Genomic DNA, 15,746 nt, shown 5'->3' on the forward strand with positions numbered 1-15,746 from the left:
GACGCGGTCGCAGCCGGAGCGGTGCTTTGGAGGCCCCCGCGCCTGCTCCGAACTCACCGCTGTTCGCTCTCGCCGAGGAACAAGTCGGTCAGGAAGCCGCGCCGCAGCCATGGCTTTTAAAGACACCGGGAAGACCCCCGTGGAACCGGAGGTGGCGATTCACCGAATTAGAATCACTCTAACCAGCCGCAACGTAAAATCTTTGGAGAAGGTGTGTGCCGACTTGATCAGAGGCGCCAAGGAAAAGAATCTCAAAGTGAAAGGACCGGTTCGGATGCCCACCAAGACTCTGAGAATCACTACAAGAAAAACTCCTTGTGGTGAAGGCTCTAAGACTTGGGATCGTTTTCAGATGAGGATCCACAAGCGGCTCATTGATTTGCACAGTCCGTCTGAGATTGTTAAACAGATTACTTCCATCAGTATTGAGCCAGGAGTTGAGGTGGAAGTCACCATTGCAGATGCTTAAATCCGCCTTTTAATAAATTGGTTATCAGTTAAAAAAATAAAATAAAATAAAAATAAAAAAAATTAAAAAAAAAAAGATTTTATTTTTAAGCAACCTCTACACCCAATGTGGGCTCAAATTCAGAATCCCAAGATTAAGAGCCACATGCTCTTCTGACTGAGCCAACCAGGCACCCCCAGACCTTAAGCACTTTAGGGACAGCAACTTATTCCTCTGTATATCCTCAATAACCCCAGGATTGGAAGACTGTCTGGCCCCAAAGCAATTTGGAGATCATACAAATGCAAAGCTTCTACCCAGCCTGGCATGAGTACCCATTGATGCTAACTTGGGGTTGATGCAGATGGGGCTGAAAAGAGGAGTTCGGGGTGTACAACTCTGGCAGACTGCCTTCTTTCTCTGTCTTACCCAACTGTGCCCTAGTAGCCCAGAGTCTAGTAGCCTTTTCAGCGTTCCCATCCTCTCCACATCACCTCTAAACTTCTCACATTTCTGTTCTCTTTGCCTGGAACCACCCCGCTTTCCCAACTTCCTGACCTTCCTGAATGTTCTCAGAGTGCCTTCTCTGTGTCCTCGTGAGCCTGGAAATCCTGGGAATCCCTTGTCTTTCAGTCTTACCTACCACATGGGAAAATCTCTGACTCTGAGAAGTGTTCACAAACCCTGCTAAGTGAATAGAGCCCCCCACCCTGGATCTCTGCAGCCACCTGGCCTCCAACAGAGAGCTCCATGAGTGGTGGGCATTTGCAGTAGTAGGTGTTCAATAAACCTTTGTGGAAATGGTACTGGGCCATTCCTGGGGCCTCCAGGTTATCTGACAGCTGTGGCCCCTTCTCTCTGATCTACTGTACAGACATTATCATTTGTTTCATTCTTAGGGTAAGGAAAAGAGTCAGATGTCCTCCCTCTTGAGAAACACTGCCTGGGATCTAGCATCCTGAGGGTGGGCCTGGCTACTGCCAAGCAGGCCTCCTATTCTAACTCCACCTCCCCTACCATCAGGAAAGCCTGAGTAATAAGGCATGTAAAGAAGGTGACCTTGAGGCCCAAAGACTAGGATGTATCTGAGGTGTATTTTTTGGCATTTATAGGTTTAAACTCCACTTGGGTGCAAGAGGTCTCAGGAAGGGAAGGGAGCAGGATGCTGTCATTTATAAAGTACCTGCTTCTTCCTACCCTAGGCAGTGAATATGCCTTCTCATACAGTCCTTGCATTGTTCCTGCTATCCCTAGTTATAGATTAGAAAGCAGGGGCTCAGAAGTATTGGGGGAACTTGCCTAGCTACTGGTGGATGGCATGGGTGGTACAAGAAGCATGAAGCAGCCCTATGATGGGATTCTGATTTGGTGACCTTGGACAAGTTCCCAGCTAAGCATCAATCAATTCATCTGTAAAATGGGGAAACTAATCCACAACTTCAGGGATGCGTTACATAAGACAAATAACTTCATGGTAAATTCTTGGGGGTTGTGATTATTGCTGCTGGTCCTACTGCTAGTTTGAAGGCCAAGGTCAGAGTGGTGCAGATCAGGACCAGAGATCGGGTCATTTCAGCCCTAAGTGCCTGAGCTCTCTCTTTCTCCTCTTGCCTCCTTTACTCTGGGCCACATAGTAACATGTATCATAGGTTCAAATCCAAGGCAAACAGTATTCCCAAAATACCTGTGCCAGAAGATCTAGGTTTGAATCCAGGCGACAATAGCAACCTGTATGACATGGGCAGGTAGTTTACTTTCTAAGACTTAGTTTTCTCATAGTAAAACTAGAGATGCCTTTGGCTTTCATGAGTATTACCCAGGCTCGCATGAGTGCTAAGTGAAATCCTGGTTCTGGAAGTTCTCTGATGGTCTCAGAGCTATAGGGCAACAGGAGGAGAGGTTATAAAATCAGCAAAGGAATAGAACCTAGAACTTCACTTCAAACCAAAGAGCAGCATCTCCCTCACTTCCAAAAAAAAAAAAAAAAAAAAAAAGCTATTTCTTCCATCCCCACATGGCTGAAAATTAGGGGAGGACATCATCCCTGAGGACAGGGATGATTTTTTTTGTTTGCTTGTTTGTTTGTTTTTGTATCTCTGAATCCTTAGGACCCAGCCCAAGTCCTTGTAGAAGGGGTTCAGTAATGAACATTGAATGAATGGAAGGCTTGGGTTACCATGGAAAAATCCCTGAGAGAAGTACTTTTATACTAATATGTCAATGACTACGTTTCTTCTCCTAAGATGGGAGAGAGAACGGGATGCCAGGAACCTGCAAGGAAAGCAGAAGATTAAAAAATAATGATCAGAAACCCAAAAGGGGTGTCTTGGCAGACCACAGTTTCCTAAGCTGTGCTCTGGGCTCCCGACTTAACATCCTCCCTTTCAGCAGCCAGAGCCCCTGCCCCAGCACCAGTTTCTACCAGACCACTGGCCAGTGGCCTTTGCAGATGGGGAAACTGAGGTTCAGCAGCTGAAATCCCCTAAGGTCACACAGTATGGTACTGAATTCATACTTTCTATTTAATGCCAAAAGCAGGTGGCATAGACATTTTCTGTTTGAGAAAAAACAAAACTAATCAAAGGTAATTTCTTGTAGAGTCCTCAAATTTTATTACCCAGAAAGTCTATGTTTTAAAAAAAAAAAAAAGAGTTTTGGCAATGATTACATGGTACTTGCTAAACTTTTACCGGCTTTGAGTCCTTCCCAGGGAACCAAAGGTCATTGAGAATGCCTCTCTGGACTGCCTCCCTGCCTGCCACTGGCCTCCTAGAAGCTGGGAGAGGACCCTGTGGACCAGACAAACTCTGCAGAATTGTCTGATATGCCTGGGAAGCTGACCCCACTGGGCAGTTTCAGAGAGAGAGCAAGGGGCTGAAAGTAGGAATGGTTGCACTTGACTGGGGTCCAGTAGGGCACGTGACAGTTTTGGGGCTCTGCATGGGGTGGAGTAGAGCGGGCCAAGGAAGGAAGGTGAGCTGGCATCACGTCACCACTGAAAGTGACAGTGAGGCTTCTGTGCCCTCCATCTTTGCTATCTTTTTTGCCTTCCCAAAAGCTTGCTGCACTCATTTTCTCTAGGGCCTTAGGAATTTAAGAAGGCTGTAGGAGGAGAGGGCAATGCTTTGCCCAAAGGAATGCTTTCCCCGTCATGGGTGTTAAGGCATTGCAGATCATGGAATCGACGTTAGAAGGGACCCTAGAGGTCATGCAAGCCAGGGGACCTCACATGTGGCTGCAGACCTGAATCGTCTTTGGAAAAAGACACATTCCTGGGAACCATATGAAAACAACTACAGCTAAATCTCTGGGGACAGATCTTGGGAATCTCATACCTTCACAATTAGAACCCAGGACTCAAATCTAGTCGATTGTATCAAACACTTGAATCTCTACCAAAAGCTAATCCAGCCTCTGCCTGAACTTGGGAAGAAGCAACTCATACCCTCCACCTCAAACTGCTCACTGCATTGCTCCACCTCCAGCTCTACTTACAGCAATATTGTTATCACGTGATGATTAGTGATCATTCACATTTGTCACGTGCTTGGCCATTGACCCCTTAGCACAGACGCTAAGCTTCCAAGTTCTAGATTGAGACAGGCCTGGGTTCACATCTTGCTGCACTTTACATTTTGTCATTTTGGGCACAGTGACAAAGGACTCTGAGCCTCAGTTTCCTCATCTGTGAAATGAGGACACTTTGTGTGGAATCATGTAACAGTGCTTATTTAACACCATGCTTGGCATTATGTCCTGTCGATTAAAAAGTTGTTCCTCCAGGTAAACCCAAATTCTGTCTCCCTGTGTCTCCACCCAACTCCTCCACCTATATGGCCCTGGGCTCCATGGCTCCATAAAGCAAACCCATGCTCCCTGTCCCTGGGAGGTCCTAGGCAGACAGCAGGCCCCTTTCCCAGCCCCTGACCTTGACTCCTGTCCCCTCACACCTTGTTTGGCCCCTCTTTTGAGAGGTTTGGCTTTAGAGATGATGAAATTGTGGGAGGAGGACTGCTCAGCAGGCCAGGCCTCTAAGAGTTCCTTGAGCATGTGGGGAATCAGAGCATCTTATGTGAAAGGGGCTGTAGAGAACAGTGATCCCAAGAGAGAAGAGATTGTCTCCTGCACTCTGCAAGTGTAAGGCCACAACCAGCTGTGGGGCAGGCATAGGCCCAGGCATAACACATCACAGCTGGCCAGGTAGATGCTTTCTCCTTATTTTACATTTGAGGCACAGAGAGGTTAAGTAACCTGTATAGTGATGCACAGCTATAACAGTCAGACCTGGGATTTGATGCTAAGTCTTCCTGTACACCATACCCAGAACTAGAATGAAACAGAGCAGTGGAATTTGAATTGAGGTCTAAGTTCAAAATGCATTTTTCTTTCAGAAATCATCTAGATAAATATTTGCTCACTCCTTACCTAACAATAACCCTTTGCATTTTTACAATATGCTTTATTTTTTTCCCATTATGTACACCTTCTTTTTTTTTTTTTTTTTTTTTTTTCTTTTCTGGGGTGGGGGAAGTGCTGATATTTGCTCATGGGGCTCATGGCATAAAATTCACAAGGTACAAAAGAATACTGAAAACAGTTTTCAGTTCTTCAATTACCATATGACCCAACAGTTGCACTCCTAGATACGTACCCCAAAGAATTGAAAACAGGTATTCAAGCCAAAACCTGTACATGAGTCTTCATAGCAGTGGTATTCCTGATAGCCAAAAAGTGGAGACAGCCCGACTCTCCACCAACTGATGAACAGATAAACAAGGTGTGGTACATCCCTAAAGTGGAAAATAAAAGCCATGACGAGAATCAGCATGGATGAACCTCAAAAACATTCTAAGTGAAAGAAGCCAGACACAAAAGGTCACATACTGTATGATTCCATTTATATGAGATACCCAGAATGGGCAAATGCATAGAGCCAGAGAGCAGATTAGTGGCTGCTAGGGGCTGGGGGAGAGGAGATGGGAAAGGACTGCTAGTGCATATGGGGGGGGTTCTTTTCAGGGCGATGAAAATGTGGAACTACATTGAGGTGATGGTTGGACTATATGGAAAATGCACACTTTAAAATGGTTCAAATGGGGGCACCCGGGTGGTTCAGTCGGTTAAGCGCCCGACTTCACCTCAGGTCATGATCTCACTGTCCGGGAGTTTGAGCTTTGCGTCAGGCTCTGTGCTGACAGCTCAGAGCCTGGAACCTTTTTCAGATTCTGTGTCTCCTTCTCTCTCTCTGCCCCTCCCCTGCTTGCATTCTGTCTCTCTCTCTCTCTCAAAAATAAATAAATAAACATTTAAAAAAATTTTTTAATAAAATGGTTCAAATGGTTCATTTCATGTTATGTGAATTTTACCTCAACTTTATAAAAAGAATATTGAACATTGAGTCTCTCCCCCCAATCCTATCCCCTAGCAACTGGCACATGTTCCAGAGATATTCTGAGCATTTCTAAACATTTGTGTGTATAGTTTTTCATATAAATGGCAGCATGTTGGATACGTCGTTCTGTACCTTGTTTCTTCTACTTAACAGATTTTGGAGATTATTCTACGTCAGCACGTACAGACTTGCTAGGCTCTTGCTTTTGACATCTTTATACTGTTCCATTTTCGAGATGTGCTCTGGTTTATCTAGCCTGTCTGTTCCCTTTTGATGGAAACTTAGATTGTTTCCAGTATTTTGCTATTTCAAACAAGGCTGCTGTGAATAGCCTTGTACATGGGTCATTTCACACATGCCTCTATCTGCAGGGATTTCCTAGAAATGGAATTACTGGGTCAAAGGGCATGTACATCTTAATTTTTCCAGTTGCAAAAATAATGCATATTTGTTATACAAATTTCAAACAACTCTGAAGCTCGTGGGCTAAAAAGTGAAAGAAGCTCTCCCCACAACCCATATCCTCCCTCTCCTTCGTCTGCCTCCCTTTTCTGTGCACTTCCTCCTTGGCTTCTGGCCTGCAGCTCTCAGAGCCTTCCCTGCCTGACTGATTCTGGGTCTCCCCCTCCTCCTATTCACCCCTCCCCCCACCTCCTCCTTCCCTTATCCCTCAGTAGAGACTTTCTCATCTGTCCCCAGGGCCTGGGCTGGGACTTAGGCTCACAGTCAAATACAGCCTTTACCACCAAACCTACCAAGAGCAGGTCCCTGGCAAATGTTTTTAAATCATAAAATGTTCAAACCAAAAGATTAGGGGCTTCTCACCCAACCCTCACATTCCACCTTACATAGGAGGCAACTGAGGCCCAGAGAAGGGAAATGTGGCTCAGTGAGTGGGTTTACAGAGCCAGGAAGAGAAGCCACATTGCCTGACACCCTGTCCAGGAGTCATTTCACTAATTTAGTAAACAATTATTGAATACCATGAAAGCCCAGTGGGTCAGGCACTGTTCTAGGCACTAGGCTGTAGCAATGAATGAGATAAACCTCACATTATGCTTAGGAAGACCAACAAAAAACAAGTAAACAAAATATTTCACATGGTGGTAAGTGCCCCGTGAGAATAAAGAGTGACTGGAGCCCAGGAGTTTTAATACCCAGGGTGGTGGTATCTGAGCTAGAACCTGAACGACAGGAAAGAGCCAGCTAAGCCAACACATACAAAGGTCCTGAGGTAGGAAGAATATTTTTGTATTCGACAGACAAAAAGAAGGCACTCAGGACTAGTCACTTAGGGCCCTGGAGGCAGAGTGAGGTCATTCTTCAAATCTATAAGGTCAGCTTCAAACCCCTGTCCCAACCGTTCCTCCCAATAGCTCAGCCTAGAGGACACAGAAGGGGATCCTTGAACCCTTGCTGAATGAATGAATGAGTACTGTGTGTTAAGGTGAGTGAAGAAGCACAGAGGTGTGTTACAGGATCCTTGAACAGACAGATTCAAGCCCCAGGTTACTAGCTGCGTGCCTTAGGGCCTGCTGTTGTTTACCTGTAACGGCAGCCAATTCTTCATGGACATTGTGAGCTATACAGTTACATCTGCATGCAAATCTGCCCTTGTAGCCATAGTGGGAAAGCAGCCATAGACAATACAAAAAAAAGGCATAGCAGTGTTCCAATAAAACTTCATTTGCAAAAACAGGCTGTGGGCCAACTCATACCTTAGAGAGTGCTTAAAATGTACCAGGTACTGGGGCGCCTGGGTGGCTCAGTCAGCTAAGCATCTGACTCTTGATTTCAGCTCAGGTCATAAACTCATGGTTTGCGGGCTCAAGCCCCACATCAGGCTCTGCACTGACAGCACAGAACCTACTTGGGCTTCTCTTTCTCCCCCTCTCTCTCTGTTACCCCCCCCCCGACACACACACCCAATAAACAAACAAACAAACTTAAAAGAAATGTACCAGGTACAGTCCTAAGAGCCTTATGTATATTAACACCTATATAATGAGGAGCTCAACAGATAAGTTGTTCTGTATGTCATTTGGATCTTGGACATCCCTGAGATTTAGGTGGTGTCTCTGTGTGTTCAGAACACACACAGAGTTGTGCACACAGTTGGGGACGTGAAGGACCTTCTGAGGCTTTTGTGGGTCCCCTGGATGGATAATCCTGGAGGCCCTTTCTGCCTCAAACTTTGTCCAGGTGGTAGTACAAGGAATTGTGGAATGACATTGGGAAGGATCTGAGAGATAGAGTGGGAATGAACCAGAGACTTCCAGAGTGGATGGCTCCCCAGGACAGGGGACCTAGCTGAGAAGGGTCTGTAGTGTGTGAGCTCTAGACAGTTGTCTTCCCAGGAAAATGTAGCCCCTGGAGGGCTTCCTTTCCAAGTGAATGGCAGAAAAAGCCTAGCCTGGGGTGTAACCCTGCAGGAACCCCCTCAGTCCTGTCTCCTAGTAGCAGGGTGCACATCTCTTCAACATTGGACCTCACCAGCAGTGAAGCAGCCTCAAGCACAAAGAACTATGCCCAAGCAGAATGGGAGGCCACAGCACCAGAGCTGGACCCTGATGATGGGTAGTTGGGGCATTCCAGGCAGAGGAAAGGACATGGGCATAGAAAAACTCAGAGTATGCAGAGCCTTGTTTGGCTGGAGTGTCAGGTGAACAGAGAGGAGCTCTAAGGAGCAAGGCAAGAAGTAGAATTGGGTCCACAGGTTGTTAGGACCCTGGTGGGAGCTAGATCAAGGGTCATCAAGAGGTGACAAGTGCAGGGCCTTAGGGGTCGGGAAAGAGACAGCACTGAGCCTTGCAGAGCTTTGTGGGAGGGGAGTAGGAAGGAGGGACAGTGATACCTGGGCCCTGGGTGGAGGGCACCAGGGGCAGGACAGAGAAGAAAGTGGGATTTGATAGGACATTTGTCTCTCAGGCTGGAAATGGGAGGCTAGCTGGGGACAGATTAAGGAAAAGCCCACCCAATATGAATGGCAGGCAGTGGCTGCCTTCCCAGAGAAGAGGTATTAGTAGGTGCTGTAGGAAGTAAGTTCCATTACTCCCCTTCCACCCCTTAACACTATTCTGGGAGGCCCACAATGCACATTAGCATGAGAAAAGCTCAGAGGGGGCATTGAGATACAGGTTTAGTTGATTCTACAGGCTGCTTTGAGTCCAGGGGCTCATTGAGGCTCACATGTGGACTTACTGGAAGAACATTCCAGACAAATTAAATCTAAGCAGGCATCAAAAAGATTTAACCATGGGGGCATCTGGATGACTCAGTTGGCTGAGCATGCAACTCTTGACCTTAGGGTCCTGAGTTCGAGCCCAACATTGGGTGTACAGATTACTTAAAAAAAAAGGATTTAACCATCTGACAAAGTTGAGTATATTTTTAATTTAAAACAATTTTTTTTAAGTTTATTTTTGAGGGAGAGACAGAGTGAGCAAGGGAGGAGCAAAGAGAGGGAGAGAAAGAATCTCAAGCAGGCTCCACACTGTCAGCACGGAGCCCGATGTGGGGCTCGAACCCACAAACATGAGATCATGACCTGAGCTGAAACCAAGAATTGGATGCTTAACTGACTGAGCCGCCCAGGGCCCTGAATATATTTTTTAAATGTTTTGAAGTAAAATAGCTTCGGTTAGAGGGATGGATAGAGTAAGTGTGCTGCTTAAAACAACCTGAGCCTTGCCCATCTCTACTGGAACCCATCTCCCCATAACATTCTAACCCAAGAGGTTGGGGTTTGTTATCCCTGTTCTAGATGAGGCAGCTGTGACTCAGAGAGGTTTAGAAGCTGCTCCAAGATCACACAGCAGGAAAGTAGGGAAGCCAGGACAGGACTGGAACCCAAGTATCTCTGATCTCTGATTCCTTGCTCTTAACCTGCAGGACATGCAACCCACCAATTACATTAACTCTTCAAAAGTCGGGATTAAAAGTTAGTTAGCAACGGGGGCGCCTGGCTGGCTCAGTTGGTGGAGCATGCGTCTCTTGATCTTGGGGTCCTGAGTTCGAGCCCCACAGTGGGTGTAGAGATTACTGAAAAAGAGAAGTTAGTAGCCACATTAAACCCATGGTTGACACAACAGTCAAGTCCCCCTTTGCCTCCCACCACATCAGTGCAGATGGCCTATCACCTGTCCTGAGCCCCCAGCTCTTTCAGAGCTGCTGGCTGTCCTGAGACACTGAAGCTGAAAGAAATGGCAAGGTCTCAGGCCTGGGAGCTTGGTGGAAATGGGCAAACTGAGAAGAGGAAACAATTTAGGAGGATGATTTTAGTTCATTTGTAATCAGACAGACTTAGATCCACCACTTACCAGTTACCTAACCTGAGACAATGAATCAACTGCCAATGAATATACTTCCCACGATTGTAAAGTGGGGATAGTAGCAGTACCTACCTCACAATGTATATGAAATAAAATCAGTACTGTGTGTAACACACTGAGCCCAAGACCTGTGTATGTCCGTAGCAGCATTCTTTGATCCTTCGTGTTGATCCTCAGGTGGTTGGGGTGGGTCTCTTGAGGTTTCTTTGGCATTCTGCAGGACTTTCTTTGGCATTCTTGGCATTTTGAATCTAAGATTCCCCCAACCTGTTGGAGCTGCTGGATAAAGGGTCAGGAGAGTGAGTGGAAACCAGCCTGGGAGTCTGAAGCAAAGCTCAAAGGTGGTCTCTGGGTATTTGGAGCCAGGGTAGAGGGCTTCTGCACAGGAGCTCAGAAATGCTGCTACCTGAACTTTTTTCCCTTTTCAATCCCTGCTAAGCACTTACCCAGCAAGCTCCCTCCTCCCTACACTCCATTTGAAGTCAGCCTTGGAGAGAGAGAGCAAGTCAGGGCTCTCCAGTCAAAACACTAGAGGTGACATCTTGCTCTGTCAAGCTGTGTGAACTTGGGCAAATCACTCAATCAATGTCTCTCATTGGTAGTTTCCCCATCTGTGCAATGGGATGTATAATACTACTAATCCCAGGGGAGAGGTTGAGAAGGTGGGTCTACATTGTAAAGAGAGGATACGAAAGCACTTAGTAAACTTTTTTTTTAATGCTTATTTTTGAGAGAGACAGAGCACAAGAGCATGTGTGCAGGCAGGGGAGGGGCAGAGAGAGGGGAGAGAGGAACCCAAGTGGACTCTGTGCTGACAGCAATGAGCCTGATGTGAGGCTTGAACTCACAAACTGCGATATCATGACTTGAGCCGAAATTGGATGCTCAATGACTGAGCCACCCAGGTGCCCCGAGCACTTAGTGAACTTTAAAGGCCATGCAAATCCTGGGCATAAATTTCCCCACAGAACTGATACTGGCACCTCTTCCATGAAACCTTCCTAGACAGCCCAGTTGGAAGTGATTTCTTCCTCCACTGATCTCCCACTGCTGCTCACTGGAACATTACATATATACACGCTGCCCCTATCGAGAGACACAATTCTGAGTACAGAACAAGCCAGGTGTCCTGAATTCCAGCTACTATCTTGGTAGTTTCTCTTGGCACTCCTCTTGTGGTCTGTCCACCAAGCACTTTCCTAGCACTTGTCCTGTTCTTCATCTGTAGATTTTAAGACCAGTCAGGTTCATCCTTTGTGGCTCTGCTGCCTGACCCCATACCTTGGTGCATGTTGGAGCCCTTAACCCAAATGGATCAATACAGTCCTTCCCTGAGAATTTATATTTGGATCTGTGATTGACAGGGAGTTAATTCAGCATCCTGAGTAATTAAGCCTGTAACATACAAAGCTCAGAAGCTGGTAGCTTTTCTTTTCTACCATGTAGATGGGGAAACAGGGAAAGCTGTGATCAGAGAAATAAAGATAAGGGATAGGAAAAAGTCTTCTGGGATCCACGGGGCTCCATGACTTTCTGAGGCTTCCTTCTAGTAAATTCCCTTTTTGGCTTAAACTAGCACTTATAGTTTCTTTTTCTTTCTTTTTTTTTTTTTAAATTAAAAAAAATCTTTATTTATTTTTGAGAGAGAGAGATAGAGCATGAGCAGGGGAGGGACAGACAGAGAGGGAGACCCAGAATCTGAAGCAGGCTCCAGGCTCTGAGCTGTCAGCACAGAGCATGATGCGGGGCTCAAACTCATGGACCTCGAGATCATGACCTGAGCAGACAGATGCTTAACCCGCTTAACCCGACTGAACCACTCAGGTGCCCCAAGCACTTGTAGTTTCTATTACTTCCTGAACTTTACAGAAAAAAAGCCTCAGAAAGGCTTACCACCATGCCTGGGGTCACATAGCAATTTAGCAGCAGAGACATCACAGGAACAGCAGGGAGCCTGCTTGGGATTTTCTATCTCCTTTTCTCTTGGCTCCTCTCCTGCCCGCCCCCCCCCCCCCAAGCTGCACATGTGCTCTCTCAAAAATAAATACACATTAAAAAATAGTGTTTTAAACATTAATCAAGGTGTAATTGGCATACAATAAATTGCACATTGTAAAGTACAGTTTGGGAAGCTTTTTTTCCCCTCCTTTTGAAAGAGAGCACTTGTGAGAGGAGGGCACTGACAGAGAAAGAGGGAGGGAGGGAGAGAGAATCCCATGCAGGCTCTGCACAGTCAGTGCAGAACCCAACGCAAGGCTCAATCTCATGACCCTGAGATCATGACCTGAGCCAAAATCGAGAGTCAGATGCTTAACCAACTGAGCCACCCAGGTGCCCCATTTGTAAGCTTTCATGTAGATATACATTTGTGAAACCATCATCACATTCAAGATAATGAACATAACCATCCCCCACAAAAGTTTCCTCCTGTCCCTCCTTAATCCCTCCAGCTCCCTGCTGACTGTCACCCCAGGCAACCACTCAGCTGCTTTCAGTTACTATAGACTAGTTTGCATTTATAGAATTTTATATAAATGGAGCCATACAACATGTACTCTTTTTTGTCTGTCTTCTTTCAGTCAGCTTAATTGTTTTGAGAGTCGTCCATGTGGTTGTATATCTTAATAGATCCATTTCTGTTGTGGAGTAGTAATCAATTACATGGATATATAACAATTTTTTTTATTTACCCGTTGATGTACATTTGGGTTATTTCCAGGTTTTGACTATTGCAAATAAAGCTACTACAAACATTTATGTGTAAGTCTTTATACAGAGATAAATGCTTTTATTTCTTTTGGATAAATACCTAGAAGTGGAATGGCTTCGTCATTTGGTAGGTGAATACTATGCTTAAGTTTTGCTGAGCTGTTGTTCAAAGTGGCTATACTATTTTACATTCCCACCAGCAGTGTATGAAAGTTCTAGTTGCTTCACATCTTCACTAAACCTTTAGTTTCAGCAATTTTAATTTTAGAAATTCTGGGGTCCCTGGGTGGTTCAGTAGGTTAAGCGTCCAACTTTGGCTTGGATCATGATCTCATGGCTCATGAGTTTGAGCCCTACGTGGGGCTCTGTGGTAACAGCTCAGAGCCTGAGCCTGCTTCAGATTCTGTGTCTCCCTCCTTCTCTACCCCTCCCCCCTTGCGCTCTGTCTCTCTCTCTCTCAAAAATAAACATTAAAAATAATAATAAAAAAATAAAGTGGTAGCCAAGAAGGGTTTAAATTTTTTTTAGAAATTCTAATAATTGCCTGTAATTTTAACTCTTAAGTCTGTCATCTCTTTTGAGTTAGTTTGGGCATATATATGAGGTGTCGGTCAACTTTCTTTTTTTTTGTGTAGCTATGAAAATCCAATTGTCCCAGCGTCATTTGTTGAAAGATTATCCTTTTTCACTTTTTAAAATAGATATAGGGCTATTTTGATTATTTACCTCTTCTTGGGTTAGCTTTCACGCTTTGTGTCATAAAGAATTAGTCCATTTTATCTAAGTTATCGAATGTATTGTCATAAAGTTTTTATGAATCATGTCAAGCAACTTTTCATGTCAAGCAACTTTTATTGGCCATTTGTGTATCTTCTCTGGAGAAATGTCTATCCAGATCTTTTGCTCAATTTTTAATTGGTTTGTTTTTTTATTATTATTATTTTATGCTTATTTATTTTGAGATAAAGAGAGAGTGTGCACATGTGAGTGGCGGGGGGGGGGGGGGGGCCGGGGCAAGGAGGAGCAAAGAGAGAGGAGAGAATCCTGAGCTGCCTCCATGCTGTCAGCGGGGAGCCGGAGGTGGTGCTTTACCCCATGAACTGAGAGATCATGACCTGAGCGGAAATCAAGAGTCAGATACTTAACTGACTGAGCCACCCAGGCGCCCCTTTTTACTATCTCATTGTAAGAGTTCTTTATACTGTATACAAGTCCCTTATCAGATATATAGTTTGCAAACATTTTCTCCCACTCTGTGTTTTTTCCCTTTCTTAAGAGTGCCCTTTGGGGCGCCTGGGTGGCGCAGTCGGTTGAGCGTCCGACTTCAGCCAGGTCACGATCTCGCGGTCCATGAGTTCGAGCCCCACGTCAGGCTCTGGGCTGATGGCTCAGAGCCTGGAGCCTGTTTCCAATTCTGTGTCTCCCTCTCTCTCTGCCCCTCCCCCGTTCATGCTCTGTCTCTCTCTGTCCCAAAAATAAATAAATGTTGAAAAAAAAAATTTAAAAAGAGTGCCCTTTGAAGCACAAAACTTTTAAATTTTGATAAAGTCTATTTTATCTGATTATTCTTTTGCTGTTTGTGCTTTTGGCATCATATTTAGGAATCCTTTGCCTAATTTGGGATTTACTCCTATGTTTTCTAAATAAGAGTTTTATAATTTTAGCTCATACATTTAGGTATTTGATCTGTTTTGAGTTACTTTTTGTATATGATATGAGGTAAGGTTTCCAACTGCTTTTTTTTTTTTTTGTTTCTTTTGTGCACATGACTGACTATCCAGTTGTCACAGCACTATTTGCTGTAAAGACTATTCTTTCACAATTGGTCTTTTCACCCTTGTTGAAAATCAATTGACCATAGACACATGGGTTTGTTTCTGGACTCTCAATTTTATTCCACTGACCTATATGTCTATCCTTATGCTAGTATCACACTATCTTAAATTATTGTTGGCTGCTTTGTAGTAAGTCTTATTTTATGTTTTTTAAGTTTATTTAGAGAGAGAAAGAGCAGGGGTGTTTGGGGCCCCCAGGTGTCTCAGTCAGTTAAGCATCTGACTTTTGATTTTAGTTCGGGTCATGATCTCATAATTTGTGAGTTTGAGCCCTGCATCAGTCTCCGTGCTGACAGTGTGGCGCCTGCTTAGGATTCTCTCTCTCTCCCTCTCTCTCTTCCCCTCTCCTGATTGTGCTCTCTTTCTCTCTCAAAAAAATTTTAAAAAAGAAAGAAAAAGAGTCAGCCACTTAACCGACTAAACCATCCAAGTGCCCCTGCAGTAAGTTTTAAAGTGAAGAAGTATAGATCCCCCAACTTTGTTCTTAATTTTCAAGATTGTTTTGGCTATTCTAGGCCCCTTGCAATTTGAATATGAATTTTAGCATCAGCTTGTCAATTTCTACAAAGATGCAACTGGAATTCTGACAGGAATTGTGCTGAATCTGTAGATCGAATAAATGGGGTGTATTGCTATCCTAACAATACTCAGTCTCCTGATTCATGAACGTGGGATGTTTTCCATTTATTTTGATCTTTAATTTCTTTCAATAATGTTTTCTGAGTATAAGTTTTTCATTTCTTTTATTAAATCTATTCCTAAGTATTTTGGTATGCACTTTTGCAGCATATGTACTATTCCTAAGTACTTTGTTCTTTTCGATGCTATTATAAATGGAATTGTTTCCTTAATTTTATTTTCAGATTCTTGATTTATATATAGAAATACAATCAATTTTTATATACTAATCTTTCATCATGTAAACTTGCTGAACTTGTTTATTAGTTCTAATAGTGTTTTTTTGTGTGTGTGGATTCCTTAGGACTTTCTATATACAAGATCAAGTCATCTACATATATAGTTGTATGTTC

General features: G+C 44.4%; 2 protein-coding genes across 6 annotated transcripts in view; one reads left to right on the plus strand and one right to left on the minus strand.

Moving 5' to 3' along the window:
- LOC121041833 (40S ribosomal protein S20) lies at positions 1-506 on the plus strand. Its single transcript, XM_040492967.1, has one exon. It carries the CDS (start codon positions 110-112, stop codon positions 467-469), a length of 360 nt encoding a protein of 119 aa, XP_040348901.1. The 5' UTR covers positions 1-109; the 3' UTR covers positions 470-506.
- Positions 507-4,954: 4,448 nt separating this feature from the next.
- The window catches only part of PIF1 (PIF1 5'-to-3' DNA helicase), a 41,096-nt gene continuing 30,304 nt past the window's right edge, over positions 4,955-15,746 (minus strand). For 3 of the 5 annotated variants that reach the window (XM_040492970.1, XM_040492972.1, XM_040492968.1), the window contains 2 exons: positions 10,244-10,450; positions 4,955-5,238 (listed from right to left, as the gene is read on the minus strand). In XM_040492970.1, the coding sequence (XP_040348904.1) occupies positions 5,149-5,238; positions 10,244-10,450 (297 nt within the window). In that variant the 3' untranslated portion in view covers positions 4,955-5,148. Of the gene's footprint in view, positions 5,239-10,243; positions 10,451-15,746 lie in introns of those variants that run through there. The other 2 variants (XM_040492975.1, XM_040492973.1) reach the window with 1 other exon arrangement.

This window comes from Herpailurus yagouaroundi, unplaced genomic scaffold, assembly GCF_014898765.1.
Source record: "Herpailurus yagouaroundi ecotype Mexico unplaced genomic scaffold, PumYag 184, whole genome shotgun sequence".
Classification (NCBI taxonomy): domain Eukaryota; kingdom Metazoa; phylum Chordata; class Mammalia; order Carnivora; family Felidae; genus Herpailurus; species Herpailurus yagouaroundi.